This window comes from Anas platyrhynchos, chromosome 27, assembly GCF_047663525.1.
Source record: "Anas platyrhynchos isolate ZD024472 breed Pekin duck chromosome 27, IASCAAS_PekinDuck_T2T, whole genome shotgun sequence".
Taxonomy (NCBI): domain Eukaryota; kingdom Metazoa; phylum Chordata; class Aves; order Anseriformes; family Anatidae; genus Anas; species Anas platyrhynchos.
Window position 1 is genome coordinate 5,872,673 of NC_092613.1, and position 20,308 is coordinate 5,892,980.

The 20,308-nt window shown below is 62.3% G+C and overlaps 1 protein-coding gene across 6 annotated transcripts; it reads left to right on the top strand.

The window, feature by feature from the left end:
• The first annotated feature begins 465 nt into the window (after nucleotides 1-465).
• On the top strand, nucleotides 466-17,200 carry TFEB (transcription factor EB). Of its 6 annotated transcripts, XM_072028357.1 has the most exons (10): nucleotides 542-621; nucleotides 11,330-11,553; nucleotides 11,635-11,882; nucleotides 11,973-12,227; nucleotides 12,315-12,395; nucleotides 13,491-13,611; nucleotides 13,833-13,889; nucleotides 14,345-14,420; nucleotides 14,621-14,768; nucleotides 15,063-17,200. In XM_072028357.1, exons 3-10 carry the CDS (start codon nucleotides 11,688-11,690, stop codon nucleotides 15,495-15,497), a joined length of 1,368 nt encoding a protein of 455 aa, XP_071884458.1. In that variant the 5' UTR covers nucleotides 542-621; nucleotides 11,330-11,553; nucleotides 11,635-11,687; the 3' UTR covers nucleotides 15,498-17,200. The 6 variants fall into 6 exon arrangements, with proteins under 6 accessions (XP_038024316.1, XP_071884458.1, XP_071884461.1 ...); XM_038168388.2 differs by lacking the exon at nucleotides 11,330-11,553 and having other exon boundaries at nucleotides 466-621; XM_072028360.1 differs by lacking the exon at nucleotides 11,330-11,553 and having other exon boundaries at nucleotides 543-611.
• The last annotated feature ends 3,108 nt before the right edge of the window (nucleotides 17,201-20,308 follow it).

Below are 20,308 nucleotides of genomic sequence, written 5' to 3' on the forward strand. Positions count from 1 at the left end.
CTGCACGACCCTAGTGCAAAGAAATTCACGACCCTGGTGCAAGGAGTTGCATAATCCCTGTGCAAGGAGCTGCACAACCCTGGTGCAAGGGGCTACATGATTCAGTGCAAGGAGTTGCACAATCCTGGTGCAGGGAGTTGCACGACCTCAGTGCAAAGAGCTGCACGACCCTGGTGCAAGGAGTTGCATGACCCTGGTGCGAGGAAATGCACGACCCTGGTGCAAGGAGCTACATGATTCAGTGCAAGGAGTTGCATGACCCTGGTACAAGGAAATGCATGACCCTAGTGCAAGGAGCTGCACAACCCTAGTGCAAGGAAATTCACGACCCTGGTGCAAGGAGCCGCAGAGCCCCAACCCAATCCTCACCCTGAGCCCAGCCGGGCCCGGCCCTGCCTCCCCCCTTTCATCTCCCCCCCGGGTATAAAACCACCCGGAGCCGGAGGAAGGAGGGGGCCGGGACTACAACTCCCGGCAGGCGCGGGCAGCCCTGCCCCGGGCGGCCTCCAGCTCCCGGCGTGCCGAGCCCGAGCCGAGCCGGGCAGTGCCGGGCGGTGCTGCCCTCCCTCGGTGCAGCACCAGCGGGACCGAGCCGAGCCGGGCCGGGCCGGGCCGAGCCGGGTGAGTGCCTCTAAGGGTTGGGGGGTGTTTTTTTTGGGGGGGGCTCCTTCCTCGCCCCGAGCTCGCGGCCGCTTTTTTTTTTGCTCGTTTTTCCCCCCTTTTAATTTTTTTCCCTCTTCTTTGCGCTGTTTTCCTGCTGTGTTTTTTTAGCTTCTTTCCCCCCCCCCCCTCCCGTTTTTTTTTTTTTTTTCCTCCTTTCTCTTACCCGAGAATCCCCCCCCCCCCTCCGCCCCTAAGCCGAAAAGTGGGGGTGGTGCGCACCCCCCCACCACCCCGCCTCCATTAAGTTCGCTTTTTTTTGGGTTTAGGGGGTGCCCCCCCCGTGCACACACACAGGGAAACTGAGGCACGGATGCTCAGCCCCCGGTGCCCCCCCCCCAAGCTGCACCCCCAAGTTAGGGAGCGACCCCCCCCGGCTTTGGGGAGGCGCAAAGGAGACCCCCAAAATCCCCCCCCAGGGTCTCAACGAGGCTGTTTTGGGCTTTGCGAGAGGCCTCCCCCCCTCCAAAACAACTTTTTTTGGGATCCCCGAGCGCAGGGAGGGGGGGCACGGAGGGGGTTGGGGGGGGGGGGGTTTGCTGTTAAACCTCTTGGTGCCCCTTAATTATTCCGGCGAATTTAATTGCGAAGAAGCCGGAGCGATTACGCCAGCCCCCGCGCCCCGTGTCCTCTAAAAGCCTGGGTGAGTCAGACGATGGGGAAATTTCCTTTAAAAAAAAATAAAAAATAAAAATAAAAAAAAAAGAGAGAGAGAGAGGGAGAGAGAGAGAGGAAAAAAAAACTAAATATGGAGGTTATTGTTGGGCGCTCCCCGGATAAATAAATAAGCCCGCGGGCGCGCAGGGCCTGCTTCCAGCAATCCCAGCCCTTCTGCCGCCTCCCCTGCCCTTGAGGCACCGGGGGGGGCTTGCAGGGGGGTTATTTTATCCCCATGTATCAGCTTTGGGTGGAGGTTGTGGGGTTTGGGGGGTTTTCCCCCTCCCCACCACTCGCTCCCCTTTTGCTTTTCGCCGCCGCCGTTGCGCACGGCTGCGGCGTCCCCGCTTCCCCCTGGGTGCTGGGGGGGGGCTGAGCCCACCCTGACCCCCCCCTCCACACACACACCCCTCCAAAGGGGGTCCTGGGGGTGAGACCCTGCTGGGGGGGGGTCAGCACTGGGGGGCTCGGTTATCTCCAGCTGTGGTGGTGGCACCGGGAAGCGGCACGTGGTGACCCCATGGCACAGGGGGGGCGGCGTGTTTTGGGGAGGATGCCAGCTGCGCCCCCCCCCCCCCTCCATCACCACCACCCTTATCAGTAGGAAACCGCTCGGGGTGGGGCTGGGTGCAGCGGGGCGACTCCAGCATCCGGGCGTTTTGGGACGCGGCCGCCCTTTCCAGCTCGTTCTTTTTATTTTTATTTATTTTTTTATTTTTTTTTCCCCCCGTGCGGGCCGGCACCACGTGTGTGCACAGCCCCACGGCTCAGCCGCTGCTTCTGCCATGCTCCCGGGGGTGGGGAGGGCACCCCAGGCCCGCGAGCTGCTGAACTAGAAGGGGTTTGGGGTTTTTTGGGGGTGTTTCCCGCTGGGGAAATGGGGAAAATGGTTGGGGAAGAGGAGGTGGGGTTGGTAAAGGCACGGCGAGGAGGGTGCCGGGAAAGCGGGGGCACCGAGGGCAGCAATGTGCCCCCCCCGGCTCCCTGCAGCCCTCCTGGTGTTTTGGGGGGTGCTGGGGGCCTGGTGTGGTGAGGGCATGGACCAAAGCCCTGCGTATGTGTTTCTCTATCCTTTTTTTTGGGGGGGGCAGTAGATGGGATGGAAGATTTCCTGGTGCTGAGCACGGCACAGCCGCCTTCTCCATCCCCTCTGCAGCCGGTTCCCACCAGGCCCCATCCCCGAATTTCCCCAATTAATCATTTTTTCATAATCACTTGGAGTTGGTGCTTTGTTTGTTTTTTTTTTTGGGGGGGACACCTCGAGCCATGCCACCATGTCCACTGCCCAGATCTGGTGCATGTCGATCTGAAAGGGACCGGGGCCGGCCACTTACTGGGGTCAGCTCAGCACATCCACGTCCCCAAATCATCCCCCGGGGAGTCCCGGTGGCCACGGGCCCCGATGCTGCCCGTGGTGGCCGAGTCCCCGTTTGCTTTGGGGATTCGGAGGCTGAAGCATGGCCAGGGTGACGGCGCTGCGATGCGCAGGGGTGAAGTGTCAGGAAATATTTGCACGGCTTCTCCTTGCCCCTGGTGCTGCAGGAGGAGCCCGGTGGGTGCCGGTGACTCGTCGTGGTTGGGTTTTGGCACAGTTTCGGGGGGGGTTTGCGCCCTCGCCAGCCGGGGCTGCAGCCCGGAGCTGCCCGGCCGTGGGATGCAGGAGGCTGAGCCCCGGGCTCCAGAAGCTGTCGGGGATCCGGAGCAAACTCCGGTTCTGCTCCTTCCCCTCCAGTGAGACCCGAGGGAGGTGGAGGCGATGAGAAATTGGGAAGGAAAACTCAGAGGATGGGCACGGGGCTGCCCCCGGTGCCCGCACCGCTGCTTCTGCCAACCCCTTCCACCCACCTTGGTGCTGGGCGGGCAGCGGAGCAAAGCTGTAAATATGAAATGGCAAAAAGGCGAGAAAGAAAGGGGGGAAAAAGGCAAAAAAAAAAAAAAAAACAACACAACCAAGCCACACGGTTTCCCCAGGGGTGGAAGAAGAGACCCTGAGAGAGGCCTTGCTCCTGGAGAGAGGCAGCGATGGTCCCGGGGGGCCGGGTCCTGGGGCCCCCACTTGGTGCCCGAGGATGGTGGGACCTGGGCAGGGTGCTCCGGAGGCGTTACAGGGTGGGGGCTGAGCTCGTCCCGCCTGCCCCCAGGCTCTGCCCCGATGATGGGGTGCTTTGGGTCTGGGATGGAGGAGCCCGGGGGCTGCTCGTGAGGCCGGAGGCTCCCCACGGAGCTTAAATAATGCTCTGCTTTACTTAAACCAGTGCAACTTTCTCACCGGATAAACCTGAAACGCCCAAACAACATCTTTCCCTGCCGGCTAACTCGCTCTTGTTTTTTTTTTTTTTTCCTTTCCTCGCCGTACGTGCATGCAATTAATGGAAGCGATTTAATTCTCGTCTAAACAGCTGGGAAGCTGAAGGCGGTGCCGTCGGTGAAGAGCCGTTTGCCATCCCGTGCCTGCTTTCCCACCGCTCCGTCCTGCCCGGCTCCGGCTGGGCTGTAAATTCTCCTTTCAGCGCGGGGCCGAACCTCGAGCGCAGTTTGTGCAGCTGCTGCCCCGGCGCCCAGGTGCCAAAATTCGCAGGGGTGTGAGGGCACCCGGCCTGGGTCCCTTGGCTGCCCGGTGGGGCGAGCCCACCTGTAGCAGTGGGAGCCCACACGGGGCTTCGGGGGGGGTCCCTGGTGCGGGATTTGTGCTGTCCCTGATGTGCCCCCACCCCTGGTGGCAGCGTGTGCTCGGGGACAGGCGTGTCCCCAAGCAGCTCTGGCTGCCCCCAGGCTGATTTGGAGGAATCGCACGGGGCCGGGAGGTTTTAGGAGGAAAGGATGGGGGCGAGGAAGGTGCTGGGGAGGTTTTTCAGCCGGGGGGGGTCCGGCCGGGCTGGTTGGGCAGAGCGGGGGCCGCGTTTCCTTGGCTCGTGGGCAGAGGGTCGGGTGCCAGCGGGCTCAGTGCTGACAGCAGCTCCTGCCTTATCTGCAGCAGGGTGGGTGCCTATCGCAGCCCCAGCGCCGCGCCAGCTCCTCTGGGGCCAAATCTTCTCCCATGCCCCGGGGCGGGGGGCTTGGTGCCCTTCGCGCCCCTCTCCAGGCGAAGCCCTCGCCTGGATCAATCCCAACCCGCTCGGGCAAAACCTCTCGGCTCCAGCGTGCTCAAACCAGCGCAACGCGTGGCACGGGACCCGAGCAAGCAGGGTGAACACCCCCAACCTCGTGCACCCTCCTCGCTGCGGGGCAGGGGCTGGCTTTGCACCGGGGGGCTCCCGGCGTCCGCCCTTGACCTTGGCGAGCGGCGCGGAGAGGAGAAAGGTCCCTGCCACCGGTAAGGTGCCGCCACCGGCCGCTCACCGGGGCTGGTGGCAGGGAGAGGACATGGCACTGGCTGTCCCCGAGTTGTTTATGAGTATGGGGGGGGGCCTGGGGAACAGCTGCAGCTCCTGGGGCCGGGGCGGGCGCGGGGCCGGGGCGAGCGGCCGCGGTACGGTTACATGAAATCCACCTTGCGAGCGGGCGGGCGGCGGCGTATTTATAAATATTACCTCCCCGCAGCAGCACGGCACGGGGGGGAGGACGGCCGGGGGCGGCGCTGGCAGCACCCCCAGCTCGGGTCGCAGGTGGCTGCTGGCACCCAGCGCCGGCTGCAGCGCCCGGAGAGGGGCTGGGGGCTTGGTTATGCTGGGTGTCCCCCCCTAGGGACCCCCCTGGCAGGGTTTTTGGGGAGCACCGTGGTGCGCTGCGCCCCAAGCTGGGGGAATGTGGAGAGAGGCGCGCTTCCAATTTCCCTTATTTATGCATTTTAAAGGAAAAATACCATCAAACCCAGCACCCGAGTGGTGCGGGGTGACCTCAGGGTGGGGTTTTGCCCTCTTGCTCCTGTTTTTATCCTTTCTCTGGGGGGGGACACGGTGAGGCTGTGCGTCCTTCCCCGCCGGCACGGCTGGGGCCTCCCCAAGGTCACTGCGCTCTCCTGCTCCTCGCCGCACGGCCGCCACGGTCCGGGCACGATTAATCACAGCCTGGGGTGGTGCTGGGCCTCCACGGCCCTTCCCGGCCCCTGTGCGGCCGTTGGCTCGTCCTGGCCCCAGGAACGTCCTTCTGCCTGTTAACACTTTTATTTTTAATTGCCTGCCTCTCCGGGAGGGGAGGGCGGCAACTTGTCGGCTCTGGCTGTTTGTGCTCGCGGCGGTCGGTCCGACAGTGATGTTTCAATCGGGGGCCCCCGCGCAGCCCCGGCTGCTTTCCTGCTGCAGGAAGGGATTTGGCTCTGTTTCGGGGCCCTCTGTAGGGGCAGGATCTGGCCCTACAGCGGTGAGGTCCCGGCCTCTGCTTGCTGAGCCCACCTGGGGTGGCACCGTGGCCACCCCTGTGCCGTGGAGGCCTTTTGGGGCAAAGGAGCGAGGCTTTGTGTTACTGACCCCATAAAGGTGGCCACAAAAAGTGGGAACCTGGCTCCTGGGGATGTCCTTGGTGCCTCCAGAACCAGAGGCTCACCCTGGTAATCCTGCTCCAGGGGTGCCGCTGTGACAGGGGACGCTCAGGGTGGCTCTCGGTGACCGTGCCCCGATGCTTTTTGGGTCCCGAGACCTCCCCATCAGGGCCCTGGTTCTCTCGGGGTCCTGCTGCCGCCCGCACCGAGCGTTAATGTTTTCACTGTGCTAAACGTCTGGGCCGCTTCCAAGAGCAGCATTTAACGCATGGCAGGGAAAACATTTGGCCTTTGACCCAAGCGCCTGTTAACAGCGCCGTGGTCCACGTTTCTCAAATGCCGGGGCTAAAAACAGGCCCGGTGACTCAGGCGCTCGCTGGCGCTGTCAACTGACTCCTGCTGGGATTTGCCAAGTTCCCCCCCCTCCGCCTTCTCCTTCTCCCTTTCAGGGCTGCGTGCTGGTGGTGAAGGGAAGGTGCCTCGAGCTGGCTGGGCCCCGTCCGCCTCCGAGGGCGCTGCTGCTCTCCGGCTGTCCCCATTCCCCCCTCCCCATCCTCATCCTCCAGCAGATGCGGCCTCGGGAGCCTCTGGCCCAGCCCCAAGCGGTGCCGTTGGATGGGGATGCTCAGGGCTGAGCCTGGGTTGAGCCTTGGGTGTCCCCAAGGATGGAGGGGACCCCGCTGCCGGGGTTTGGCCACCCTCGTGGGGAGGAATTCCTTCCTCCCACCCCGGGTCCGACCCTGCCCCGCTGCCCCGTGCGCCAAAAAGGAGCCGTGTGCCGATGAAGATGAAGGACCCCGACCTTCCTCCTGCTGGGTGCCAGTGTCACCCGACCCCTGACACCGTGGGGACGCTGGCACGGCGTAAATCCCCCCCCCACTGCCAAGTCGGGGTGAGGGGAGGCTGTGGGGCCAGGCCCAGCTGCGCGGCACCGGCCGGGTGCCAGCCCGCGGCGCTGGCAGGGCGGGCACGGTGCTGGCACGGCAGCGGCTCAGCCGCCTGGCCTGGGGGGGCTTCCTCGGGGGCTCACCCATGGGGTGGGCATCGTCCCACAGGGAGGATGCAGGAGGTGACAATAGGGACGTAGCTGCCCTCGTGGTGGGACCCCAGCCCCGTGGGTGTCCCCAGCACAGGCGCAAAATGGAGAGGGTGTGAGGAGGCTCTGCACAAGGAGGATGTGTGCGGGGTCCCCGGCACCGTGCCAGCCCTTTAGGGCATCACACTGGTGTCCTTGTTGTCCCCCAGACTTGCTGCCACCATCCTGGTGGTGCCCAGCACCGGCATCCCCATCCCCAGTGGTGGGCACTGCTGGGGGTGCCGGAGGGACCCCGGTGAGCTGCGCCCCTCATCCCACGCGGGGCCGGATCCAGCTCTCCGGGCACACCGAGGGATTGGGATCCCATCCCTTGGAGGGACGAGGAGCAGCCCCTGCCCCTCCATCACTGCTTTTAGGGCAGGATGTCACCACCAGCAGCTCTTTCCCGGTGGCCCCGAGGGGCTGCGATGGGGCAGACCCCACCGGGGGGGGGGGGGACTCTGGCACCCCGGAGAGCCCGGCAGCGGGTGGCGGTGGCCGGGGCTATTTTTGTCCCTCTCTTTTCCCCGGCCCCAGCGCTGCCTCCCGTGCTGCAGCGAGACGAGCCAGCAGGTTGGGAGGCTTTTTTGCAACTTCCTCCGCCCGCGCCCGCTGCGGCTGCTGCTGCGTTAAAAGCAGGGCCCGAAAAATGAGGAAACGCGGGGCCGGCGCAGGAGCCGGGCAGGGCGGCGAGGAGCACAGAGGAGCTGCGAGAGGCCAGCTTCAGCGCCCGGAGACCCCCCCTTGTCCCCCGCCGCCCCCTGCCCAGGTAACGCGTGTCCCCCTTCCTCCCTGTCCATGGGTGGCTTTACTGGGGACACCCCGCGGGGTGGTTTTGGGGTGCCCCGGTGGTGTCAGGGGCAGCCGGGTGCCTTTTTTGCCACTTGGCACCCAGAGCTGGGGTGAAACGGAGCCGCGGGGGGGGAGCAGGAGGCGCTGGGTGCCCTTGGAGGAAATCTCAGCGTGGGCTGAGCATCGCCACCGCCGCGTGTCCTGGCCTGGCCAGGGGGCTGCCCTGCACCCAGGGGGCTGCTGCGTCCCCAAAACGGCTGCGGGTGCTTCGCCAGAGCCGGGCTGGGGCGCACGGGGGTGTCCTCGCTCGCTGCCCCTGCACCCCCCCCCCACCACTCCCTGCCTATGAAAAACAAAAACCAGGAAGGAAGGCTCGGCGGGCGCTCGCTGCTCGTAGCAAGAAGCGGAGCTATTTTCACTTCTTTCTTCCCCGTTTCCTTTTCTCAGCCCTCGTGCTTCTCAATGAAGCAGCACAGGACCTGGGGGGGGGGGGGTGTGGAGGGGAGGCACGGTCACCAGCCCCCCCTCCCCAGCTCCCTAAGGCCGGGGCAGGCTCAAGCTGCCGATTGATTTTTCCATTTGTGATGCCCACGAGCGACTGGCGGGGGGTGGCTGCGGAGCTTCCCGGTGTGCCGGTGATGGGGTGGGGTGGGGGACTCGGCCCCAATGCCACAAAACCCTGGGGCAGTGCCCCCCCCCCCCCCTTTCTCCTCCCAGGTTGGAGGTGGTGCACTCGCTGGGTGCTGCTGGGAGGGTAACGCGATCCTGCTGGGGCTGTGTCCAGGGACTGGCTCCGGGCAGGTTTTATTTTTAACCCCAACTTCTTATTTTTTTATTTTTATTTTTTGCCTTCCAGCCGCATCCGCGCTCGGAGGTGCGCTTGGGGGCGAGGCGGTGGGGGGCCGTGTGTGTGGGGACGGGGACAGCACCAGGAGCGGGGTGCCCTTGGCTGCCACCCCCACTGCATGAGCAACTCTGGGGACACATCTGCCCCTTTTTGGGGCCACTGGCCTCGTGTGGGGACAGCGGGTGGCTGTGGGGCCGTGCAGAGCCCCGTGGAGCAGCGCTGGGGTCCGTGCCGTGGGGCGCAGCTCCGGCTGTGCTTCTTCCCGAGCGCAGCCTGGGCACGGGAGGATCTGCCTGATGAAATAACACCCCCAGAGGAAAGGCAGGAAAGGTCCCGAAATAACCGTGCGGCTCGGTAGCACCGGGGGTGTTCAGAAGGGAGACAAATTCCTTGGCTCCGGCCTCGCACGGTGTCCGGGGGGGGCACCGGCAGCACTCACCCTGCTGCACGCGACCGGGAGGGACGCTGTCCTGGAGAGCCAAGGATTTTTTGCTCACACCGGGAGTTTTTCTCCCTAAAAGCTGCTGGGATTTTAGGGTGTGATGCTGCAGTGATGCGGGGATTTACTTTTTCCCCCCCGAGGACTCAGGGTCAGGTCTGCGGCGTTCCCAGCACTCGCAGCACCGGGGGTTTCCTCTGGGAAATCCGTGCCGTCCTCCGTGCATCTCTTGGGGCAGCTTGGGCTCCCCGGCCTCTTTCCCTATTTCCCTTCTGCCTTCTCACCCTGTGGCTTGTTCCCACTCCATCCCCTTCCCGTTGCCTCCCACCACCCCACTCCATCCCTGGATCCGCTCGGTGACCGCCGGGGATATCGCCCCGAGCAGGTGCCCTGGCAGCACCCATGGGGTAACCCAATGCATCCTGACCCACCAGGGTCCCCTCCAGGTGAGGACCGGGTCCGGGCGAGCCGCTGGATGTGCTTTGCTCTGGCTGCGAACGCCTTTCTCCTTCCCAGGAGCAGCAGGAATCCCAAACGTGGTCCTGTCCACCCCAGAGATGCAGGATGTGTCCCCTGGAGGGGGACGGGACGTGTCCCCTGGGGTGCCTCCCCGCTCCCCGGCCCTCTCCCTCCTGGTGGGGCTGAGTCAGAGCGAAAGCAGAAGCTGCTGGGCACTCCGGGGGGGGCGCAGCCGAGCAGAACCGAGCGGGTTATTTTAAACCTGACCCAATTTCCCCCTCTGCTTATCGCTCGCTGGAGGCTGGGCCCTGCTCTGACCACCCTTCCCCATCTCGCCCTCGGGGGCGCCCCTTCTCCGTGGCTTCGAGCAGGGGTTTCCCTGGGGGGGGTGGGGTGGGAAAAGCAGTGTTTTCTGCTCCCCCCGCCCCCGTTTCCTATACAGGGGCTGAGGGGAAGATCCTGCAGCCGGGCTGGTTTAGGGGGGACAGGGATGACGGGTGCTGTGCTGTGGGTGGTTGCGCTCCGGCACGCTTCCCGTGACACCTTCCCGCCCCGTGCCCTTTCTGAAAAGTGTCCCTGGGAGCCCCCAAATCACCCCCCCGGCTCTGCGGCTCCATCCTCGCCCTCCAAACTGGGTTTTCCCAGCGCTGGAGGTGCCGGTCCCTTTTGTTTCACCTTCCCCCTGCTCCCCTCCTTGTCCTCCCCCTGTGCCCACCCAGCCTGGCCGCGCAGGCCCCTTGGGATGGTTCGTGGGGCCTGGAGCTGCTGGCTTGGAACCAGGGCGGGTGATCCCACAGGGTCCCATGCATGGCTTGAAATCCCTTCCTGCCATCCCCTTGTGCTGGAAGCAGCCCAGAAAACACCACTTTTTGGGGCTGGCTGCTTTTCCCCCTCCGTGCCCCGGCTGTGCCCACTCTGTTCCATGGCACCGGGAGGGCTCATTGCATGTCCCAGCTACTCTTGGAGGCTTTTCCTCTCACCTTGCGCTCTGTCTTTGGGGTTATTATCCCAATAAGCTGTGATTTCTCCCCCTTCAGCCCTGTTTTATTCCTTACAGGCCGTCCCCTGGCAGCTCAGCTGTTGCTCATCTCCAGCATCCTCCTGCGCCCCCTCCAAGGCTGTTTGCGCCGGCGTCTTAACGGAGCTCTGCTCGCGAGCTGTCCCAGGCCCGTCTCCTCCCTGCCCCCTTCAGATGGGCCACCGTGTCTAATTAATTACCTTCCCCTTGCTGTTCAATAGCTGGCTCTTGAGCCATGTAATCGTATTTCTGTCCACGCTGCCTCGATTTAATTTCCCCCTTAGGATACGGCGTGGCACCGTGTGTCGGACACCTCGCCAACCCCCTGCATCCCCCGCGACCCCTTTGTCTGCAATTACATGTTGAGTTTAAACAGCAAAACCCTCTCCATTTCTCTGGGGGTGCTGCCCCAGGGCTGCCCTACAAGAGGGGACGGGGGCTTTGCAGAGCCCTGATCCCACATCCCCATCCCATCCCCGTGCGGCAAAACATCTCCGCGGTTCCCAGCCGAGCTTCGTACCCCGTGCCGGGCAGCTCATGCGGCTGTCCCCTGGCCCCGTGGCTGTCCCCTTGTCCCTGCAGCCTCCCCTGCCCTCCTCGGGCCACCGTCCCCTTTTGTACGGGGGAACAAGAGCAGCTCTGTGCGCTGTGGGGCCACGCACGCCTCTCCCCGCCGCCGCGCTCGCGTGCCGGCCCGGCACAAAGCCGCGTTGTTCGCCCGTGCCGTGGTGGAGGTTTGGTCCTGGCCCGCCTGCGGCGCCTGGCACGGGGCTGCCTTTTCTTCCCGGCCTCCCCTTGCTTTCTCTTTCTCTTTTGGGCTGCTCTGGCTTTTTGCTGCCCCTCTTTTCGGAGCTTGGTGGCTCCAGAGCATGCTCCGATGCTGTGCCCCTCACCATCCCCATCTCCCCCAGGGTGTCCCCCGAGTCCCGCCGTGACCTGTCCTCTCCTCCCCTCATTGTCCCCAGGGCCAGCGGTGCCGTCACACGGATCTGTGGGCAGACCCGTCCGTCCGTCTGTCCGTCCGTCTGTCATTAGGGCTGTCCTTTCTCACTCATCCACGTTGGGGCAGAGCCCAGCTGCCCCGGCGCGACGCTCGGTGCGCAGCTCAATGATGGCAGCACCCAAATCGGAGCCAAAATCTGAGCCACGGCTTCGCGGCACGGTTGGCTCCTCGACGTAGCGACATCAGGTGCAGGATCAGCAGGACGTCCCCTCCCCATGCCTCAATTTCGAAGCAGGCTCTTATTCCTGACGCCTTTTCTCCTCGTAGGGTCACCTCCGTGCCTGGTGGGCGCCCGTGGCCCCCCGCCCCCCCGCTGCACCATGGCGTCCCGCATCGGGCTGCGGATGGAGCTGATGAAGCAGCAGGCGCAGCAGGAGGCCGAGAGGGAGCGCATGCAGCAGCAGATGATGATGAATTACATGCAGCAGCAGCGGATGCCGGTGGCCTCCAGCCCGGCCATCAACACCCCCGTCCACTACCAGTCCCCGCCGCCCGTGCCCGGAGAGGTCCTCAAGGTAACGGTGCCGGGGAACGGGGTTGGAGAGGGTGGAGATTTGGGGGATCCCTCATCGACGTGGGGGTCCTGACGGGTTATTTCCACGCAGGTGCAGTCCTATTTAGAGAACCCCACCACCTACCACCTGCAGAAGTCGCGGGATAAAAAGGTGCAGGCGTACCTCTCCGAGACCTACGGGAACAAATTCGCCGCCCACGTCAGCCCCGCCAGCCACTCGCCAAAACCCCCTCCGGCCGCGTCCCCCGGCGTGCGGCCCGGCCACGTCCTCTCCTCCTCGGCGGGCAACAGCGCGCCCAACAGCCCCATGGCCATGCTCAACATCGGCTCCAACCCCGAGAGGGAGGTGAGGAGGGGGCCGCCGGGCTGCTGGGTGGGCACGGGGACCCTCGGCACGGCCTGGAGAGTGACCCCGTATGGCTTTCTCTTGCAGTTCGATGAGGTCATCGATGACATCATGCGCCTGGATGATGTTTTGGGGTATATGAACCCCGAAGTCCACATGCCCAACACGGTGAGTCTTGATTGAGGGAGGGTGGCCAGGGGGGGTGCCGTGGAGGGGGGACAACACCGGGCAGAGCTGGCTCGGACCTGAGGGGGGGGACGGGGAACAGTTTGGGGAGGCCTGGACAACCTGGGGCTGGGGAAGGGGGGCAGTGAGATGGCCCTGCCAGTGCTTCAGCTTCTTGTGCTCTTTAATGACAGTCCGGAACCCTAAAAAAATGCACGAGCGCAGGGACAGGGGCATGGGAGGTGTGGAGGTGTGGCATGGGGAGACATGCCTAACCCTAACACTAACCCTAAGCCCTAAGCCCTTACCCTAATCCAAACCCCTAACCCTAAATATAAACCTAACCCTAACCCTTAACCCCTAGGCACTAGCTCTAACCCTAACCGTAACCCTAACCCCTAACCCTAACCCTAACCCTAACCCTAACCCTAACCCTGCCCCGAACCCCTAACCCCAACCCTAACCCTAACGCTAAAACTAACGACGGATCTAACCATAAAACTAACCCCTAACCCCAAACCCTAAGCCTAACCCCTAACCCTAACCGTAACGACAGATCTAACCCTAACCCTAACCCCAAACCCTAACTCTAACCCTAATCCTAACCCGGAACCCTTTACCCTGACCCTAACCCCTAACCCTAACCTCTAACCCCGAATGCTACCTGTAACCGTAACCCCTAACCCCAACCCTAACCCTAACCTTTAACCTTAATCATAACCCTAACCCCAACCTCTAACCCTAACCCTATCCCCTCCCAGGAGCTCTCCCGGCGCAGCGCCGCCTCCCGGGGCCGGGTCCGTGGGTTGGTTTGAGCCTTGCAGTGGGATTCATCCTGCCAGGCCCTTTTGGGATGTGATTCACCTGCCCTATTTTAGATGCTGGCCGTGGGAGGGGATCAGCTGCGCCCTTTGAAGTCCTGTTTTCTTGGCGACTCTGATTATAGCTGCTTTAAGGGCCCGGGAAGACAATTATACCTGCCCAGTCTGCGCACTCGCGTCCTGGAGGCCAAGGAGCTGATCTTAAACCCCGATCCCATTGCCGAGCCTCTCTCCCGGCCCCGGATGGAGCTGACCCTCCTGTCCCTTTGCTTTCCAGCTGCCGATGTCCAGCAGTCACATGAATGTGTACAGCGGGGACCCCCAGGTGACCGCCTCGCTCGTCGGGGTCACCAGCAGCTCCTGCCCCGCCGACCTCACCCAGAAGAGAGAGCTGACAGGTACGTCCCCAGCCCCACAGCGTGTCCCCAACCCCACAGCATGTCCCCAGCCCCACAGCACGTCCCCAGCCCCAGGGATATCCCCATGGTTGGAGCCCGTGGTGACAGCGAGGAGCGGGGCTGGCCGGGGTTCCCCTGTCCCAAGGATGGCTCTGGGGGAGGCTGTAGGGGCGAGACGCAGCCTCAGCCTCTCGGGGTGATGCTGTGGGTCTCCGTTGCAGATGCCGAGAGCCGAGCCCTGGCAAAGGAGCGCCAGAAGAAAGACAATCACAACCTGAGTGAGTTGGGGGCGGCACGGCGCTCCCTGTCCCACCCCAGCACCCTCCGTCCTCCTTCCCTCTCTGTCTGAGCCGGGTCCCCTTCCCCTCCTGTCTCACCCTAGGGGGAATACCCCCACGGCCACCCCTTCCCCAGCTCTGCAAAACACCCGTGGGGCCGAAAACACCCGCTTGTTGTTCCCATCAGCACCGGGGGAAGGTCAGAGCTGCGGGGGCGATGGGTGGGAGTGGGACCAGAGGTCACCCCTGAGCCCCGGGGATCTCAGTGCGCACGGACAGGAGGAGCTCTGCCTCCCCTATTTCAGCTCCCAGCTTTCCTTACACCCCGCTGGTTTTTCACCCTGAGCTCCCCGAATCCAGAGGGTCCCATAGGGGCACGACAATGTCCCCACTCCCCACGAACTGAGGAGCTCCCCCCCACCTCCTCACCTCTCCCCTCTTTTCTCGCCCTGCAGTTGAGAGGCGGCGAAGGTTCAACATCAACGACCGCATCAAGGAGCTGGGGATGCTGATCCCCAAAGCCAACGACCTGTAGGTATCCCCGGCGGCTGCGGGGCTGGGACACCCGTGGCTCTCGTGGGCTTGCTCCACGCCGTGCGCGGCCCCGTGGCAGGAGATCCTTGGAGAGGGGCTTTTTTGGGGAGCGGGTGCAGGCAGCAATCCTTTTGTGTTTTTTTTTTTTTTTTTTTTGTTTTGTTTTTTTTTTTTGTTTTTTCCATCCTGCACCGCAGGGACGTGCGCTGGAACAAAGGGACGATCCTGAAGGCTTCGGTGGACTACATCAAGAGGATGCAGAAGGACTTGCAGAGGTCGCGGGACCTGGAGAACCACTCGCGGCGGCTGGAGATGACGAACAAGCAGCTGCTGCTCCGCATCCAGGTGAGCTTCCCCGTCCTCTGCCCTGCTCTGCAGCTGCCAGCACACCTCCCACCAGCGGGGCAGAGCCTCCCTCCCTCTTTTTTAGGGCTGCCAGCTCACTGGGAACACCGTGGGCTGAGGCCACCGCGGTGAGCTCTGCGTGGGTCACCGCTCCTGTCCCTCCCCATGAGTTTCCTGGTCCTTTTGTCCCATTTTCCCTTCCATTTCTGTGCCTCCCTTCTGCCCTCCTGCCTCCGTGCGCCCTGTCCCCGTGTCCCCACCTCCCCACCGAGTTTTCCTACGCTCTCTGGGCAGGAGCTGGAGATGCAGGCGCGCGTCCACGGGCTGCCCACCTCGTCGCCCTCGGGTGTCAACGTGGCTGAGCTGGCCCAGCAGGTGGTGAAGCAAGAAGCCGGCGGGGACGAGGGGACGCTGGAGCCGCTGCTGCCCCCCCAGGACCCCGAATCGCAGCCGACGCTGCCTGCGCCGCCGCAGTCTCCCTACCACCAGCTGGACTTTACCCACAGCCTGAGCTTCGACGACGGCTCCCGGGGCTTCCCGGATAGCCTGGAGCCCGGCCACGGCGCTTCTTTCCCTTCGCTCTCCAAGAAGGAGCTGGACTTGATGCTGATGCAGGACACCATGCTGCCCCTGGCCTCCGACCCCTTGTTCTCGGCCATGTCCCCGGAGGCCTCCAAGGCCAGCAGTCGCCGCAGCAGCTTCAGCATGGAGGACGCGGACATGCTGTGACCAGGAGCTGCGCCCGCGCTGGGGGCGAGGACTGAGGGCCTTCGAGTTTGGTTGCTGAAGTCACGGCGAGCTCTTCCTCCCCTCCCTGGAGGAGGAGGAGCCCGTCCCGCCGAGCACTTGAATCTACGTAGGAGTACATTTTCTCTATGCAATGGGGTAGGGGTGGGAGGGGGCTCGCTTCAAGGCTCGCCGGGTGCCGCCACGTCTTTTTGCAAGCTTTTTATTTTATTTTATTATTTTATTTTATTTTATTATTTTCGCCCGGAGCTGGAGCCGACCTTCTTGGCTTGCCATGGCATTGGCCTGACTGCAGCTTTCCCAGCCCCTCGGCTGCTTTTCGCCTTGCAGCAAAACCCTCTGGGACCTCACTCCTTCCCCGGGGCTTGGAGGGGAGCGAGGAGCCCCCCAGTCCCCGGAGGGAGAGGATGCTCAGAGCTTTTTGCCTTGCCGCCCCCTCGCCCCCCTCCCAGCTCCGGTGGCCCCACAGATGCCATCGGTGGCTGTGTCACGCTGCCACCTCCCCGTGGGGGCTTCTCCTTCCCTGCTGGGGGGGCAGGAGCGGTGCTGCCCGCCCCCACCAACCTCCTCCTCTGGGTAGTGGGGAGAGCAAATTAATTCACGAGGCACGGGAGGGGTCCTGTGAATTTTGTTGCTTGGTGTCCCGGGGTTTGTTCAGGTGTGCAGCTCCTCCACAGCTCGTGCAAACCCTTTGGGGGGGGGTCTGGCAGCACCCCAAACCCCGCTGTCACCTGGGCACCGGTGACATTCACCGGGAGCTGGGGCCAGGGGGGTGAGCTGCCCAACGCGAAAACGCTGCTCTGACTTTTTGGGAAACCTAAAGCGGGGTGCAGGGGAAAGCTGGAGAGAGGAGACCCCTTTGCCAAACCCCATTAGAGCATGGCGTTACCCCCCCCCGGGCTGCGGGAGGTTGGGTGTTGGAGAGGGCGGGTGCACGGCCAGGAGCTCGTATGGGGACGAGGGTCACGTTGTGCACCGAGGACGGGGAATGTCGTGGCTGGCGGGGTCAGGACGCGATGGGAAAGCGGGATGGAGAAGGAGCAACGAGGTGGGGGCGCGGGGTGGCACGTGGGGTGGCCCCGGCGCCCCCCGGAGAAGCTCCCATGGGACGTGGAGGGTGCGGGGAAGTGCGGGGACGAGAGGAGGGAAGGGGCAGAGAGGTGCTGGCGGTGCCAGGCAGGGGCAGGCGAGCAAGGGGATGGGGGGGACACACCGGCTGGGTGGGATGCACGCCGGTGGGTTTGGGGCCGTTTCACCCCAAAATCTTCACAGGAGGCCTTGGCGTCCTTGGTGCGCTGCCGTTAGTGCCTGTAAAGAGACTGATCCTGGCGGGCGGTGCCCCCGCGCTGTGCCACCACCAAGCCCTGTGGGATTTACCGTGGCCATAAAACGGTTGCACCAAGCCCCCCCGTGCTGCTATATGGCACGCGGGGGGCTGGCTGGGGCCCCCACCGGTGGTCGTCCGCATCCCCCCCCCCCAGGCCGTGAGTTAGCAGTTGTGGATTATTATTATTATTATTATTATTTTTTAATCTTTTTGGGGTTTTTGTTTGTCTTTTTTTTTTTTTTTTTTTTTTAATGCACTGTGCTCTGATTAAAAAATTTTACTACTGTTTTATAAAGAAATGTATAAAAGAATGAACTGGAATGGAAGAAGAATCATTAAAATATATTTATTTACAACACGCCGGAGCCTCGCAGCGTGGCCTTGGTTCTTCTCTACCCGCAGGAGGGAGGTGGGGGGCACCCAGAGCCCTGTCCCCCCCGTGGTGCTGGGGCATAATCCCCATTTCTCCCAGGGCTGAGCTTGGGGGCTGCCCTTTTGGTGCTTTTTTAATTTATTTTTTCCAGAAATCCCAGGTTGGTTGGAAGGGGGAGCGCTGGTGCTGCTCTGACTCAGCCCCCCCAGGGTGGTTTGGGGTTTTTTTGGGGGAGGGGGGATGCTGTTCTGCAGCTCCGGTGGTGCTGACCCAGCTGCTGATTGCTTAATGGGAACCAGGCCCCCTAATTAATAAATAGTTGTGAGGCCCCAGGGAAGCAGGGCTGGGAGGAACCGAGTCCCTGGAGCTGAGCAGCTTCGTGGTGGCCCTGCCTGACCCTTGTGGGGCCGTCCCAGGAGCTCAGGTGGGTCTCCTGTTTTTGGGATCACCTCTGGATTAGGCCTGGGGTGCTGTGGTGTCCCTATGTGGGGTGCCTGGACCCCCACCTCATGGGGCACGGTGGTCCCACTGCCTCCACACCGTGCCCCCACAGCCCTGGGGGAGCTGGGCAGCCACACACCCTGCAATTAGCATCCAGCTGGTTAATTAAACCCCGGGAGAAGGGGTGTGCATGGTGTACTGGGGACATGGTGGTCCCCGAAAGCTGGTGGGCTGGGCATGGGGTTGAGCCCCCACCTGGGGAAGCTCATCCCACCCCATCCAGGTCCCTGCTGCCCCTTGGCCACCGCATTAAACACACATAGAAGAGAGAAAACAAAAAAAGAAAAATAAATAAATAAATAAATAAAAAGAAAAAAACAAGATTCGGCCTTAAAATAGACTTCCCAGGGTGGAAAATCGCAGGGGCTAATCTCGGAAACTTTATTAAAAGCAAAAGGGGAGAAAAAGAGAGAGAGGAGGCTTGGGGGGGAGAGAGGGAGTAAGTGGTTTCAGCCACTTCAGGAAAAAAAAAAAAAATCCTGATTTGATTTATCTGGGGAGTGTGAACACTAAATAGAGAACAACGCCTGAAGTGTGAATTATTTCCTATATTAACACAGAGAAAAACTGATAGCCTTTTCATGTCAAGAGAATAGCGCGGAGGGGAGGGGGGGGGGCTGACATTGTTCAATCTCTGGGTTTGCTCACTCTTTATCAGGCTGAGATCAAAATTTATTCCCAGGATGAGGCCTGCGGCCCGGCTGAGGCCCTAGAGATTTTTAAGGGCCTAATTAAGAAAACAGGATGAAAATGGCGAAATAAGAGGGCAATTTACTTCTTGCAGAATAGGGAGATCAAATCAACTTATGAGCAATTAATGTGCACAAGGAGAGAATAAAGGGATGCCGGGATATGGTAGAGGGCCTCATTTTAATGACATGCTCTGGTGTTGGCATAGAGGATTACTCTGAAGGTCAGATGTAGATTGAAACGACCTTGCAGATTCTTAACCCTCCTTCCAATTAACAGAACCAACTCAGAAATGCAAAAGAGCCTGGCTTGGAGCACTGTCATCCCTTTATGTTCGGAAGGGAGGAGGGAAGAAAAAAAAAAAAAATTATAAAGGAGAGAGAGGACGAAAGGGGGTTTCCTTCGCCTCGACAACAGCTGCTGGAGACGGGGAGAGAAGGGCTCTTAATTACAGCGTGCGAGCCACCCGCAGAAAGAAAAACCGGTGTCGGGGCTGCGAGTGGGATGGAAAGGGAAGGAGGGAGGGGATGGAGGGATGGAGCCAGCCGGGCTGCGATGAGCTGCAAAGGGGCTCTGCGCATGGGCTGGGTGGGATGGATGGATGGATGCATGGATGGATGGACGGACAGACGGACGGACGGGTGGACAGGCTGGCAGAGCAGTGGGGATGGGCTGCAGGGCTGCTGCTGCTCCTGGTGCTGCCCGTTTGGGTGTAGCCAAATTTATTTTTGATTTATTTAGCCAAATGTTCGGGTGTAGCCGAAGCTGTGTCAGCACCCGCTGGGTGTCCTTGAGCCCTTTGGTACTCGCTCCCGGTGGTACCGCTAGCTTTGAACTCTTTGGGACTGTTTTCCATCACCCCACGCAATATCCCAAGGTGGTTTTTTGGGGATAGGAGGGAGGGCAGGCTGCAAATAGCCCCAGCAGTGCTGTGCCCCCCTTGTGTTTCCCATGGGCATCGCCTGGGTCCTTTGGGGACAGCCACGTCCCCCTGCTCTAAAGGGGCTCTCAACATGGGGCTCATCCCCCGGTTACCCTAAAAAGAGAGAAGAGGAGAGGTGATCCCTCATCCCCAGGTTCAGGGCAGGTTCAGGAGCATCTGAGAACACCCATGGGGGCTCGCAGGGCTGGGGGACGAGGGCTGCGTTTGGGGGGACGTGGTGCTGGTGGCTGGGCAGGAGCAGGAAGGCTGCACAGGGCCTGAGCAGCCACAAGAGAGAGCCAGACTGTTGCTGGAGAGCCCCAGCTCCTTGCCGAGCCCAGCTCTGCCTCCAGGTTTGGCTGGGGAGGGAGCCCAAAAAAGCATCCCTGGCTCCCCAGGCTGGGATGCACCTGGAGGTGCTCAGGGGTGGCAGCACGTCCCCAGCTCTCCATCCCCATGAGGCATCCACCCAGCAGTGAATCCTCTCCTCCTCTCTCTGGGATGCTTTGGGGCTGCAGAGGGACCCAGCAGGACGAGGCACAGCCGGTGGTGAGCCACGGTCCTGGCCCAGGACGTGCCACCCCGGGTGCCACCGCTGCTGCCACCAGCGCCCTGTGCCAAGGTTTCCCTGCAGGTCCCTCAGCGCTGCCAACAAACTTGTCCGGGTTTTAAAGTCCCTTGAAACTGCAAATGTGACTTTTTGAGAGCCTAAAGCCCTTTTACCTCTGGGCTGAGCCACAAACTGAGCTGCAGCAGCTCCGTGGGCAGCCAGGACAGGATAAAACCCCCCTGCGAGGCTGAGCTGTGGGCACTGAGCCCCACGGGAGGACGTGGCCGTGTCCTCCCTGCTCTGCTCCGTGGGCAGGGGGCTGGGGCTGGGGGGGGCTCTGCCGGGTTTTGGCCAAGCTGGGTTTGTCTGAGAGCAGCAAGGTTCCTCGTCCAGGGCCCTGTGACTTCCCCAGCACCACCCTTCACGTGCA

What these genes read in the sequence shown, in the direction of transcription:
- TFEB (XM_038168388.2), top strand. Translation starts at nt 11,688, where the DNA reads ATGGCGTCCCGCATCGGGCTGCGGATGGAGCTGATGAAGCAGCAGGCG. An exon ending in ATCCCCAAAGCCAACGACCT is followed by an intron (nt 14,421 to 14,620) that starts GTAGGTATCCCC and finishes CCTGCACCGCAG; the next exon opens with GGACGTGCGCTGGAACAAAG. An exon ending in AGCTGCTGCTCCGCATCCAG is followed by an intron (nt 14,769 to 15,062) that starts GTGAGCTTCCCC and finishes CTCTCTGGGCAG; the next exon opens with GAGCTGGAGATGCAGGCGCG.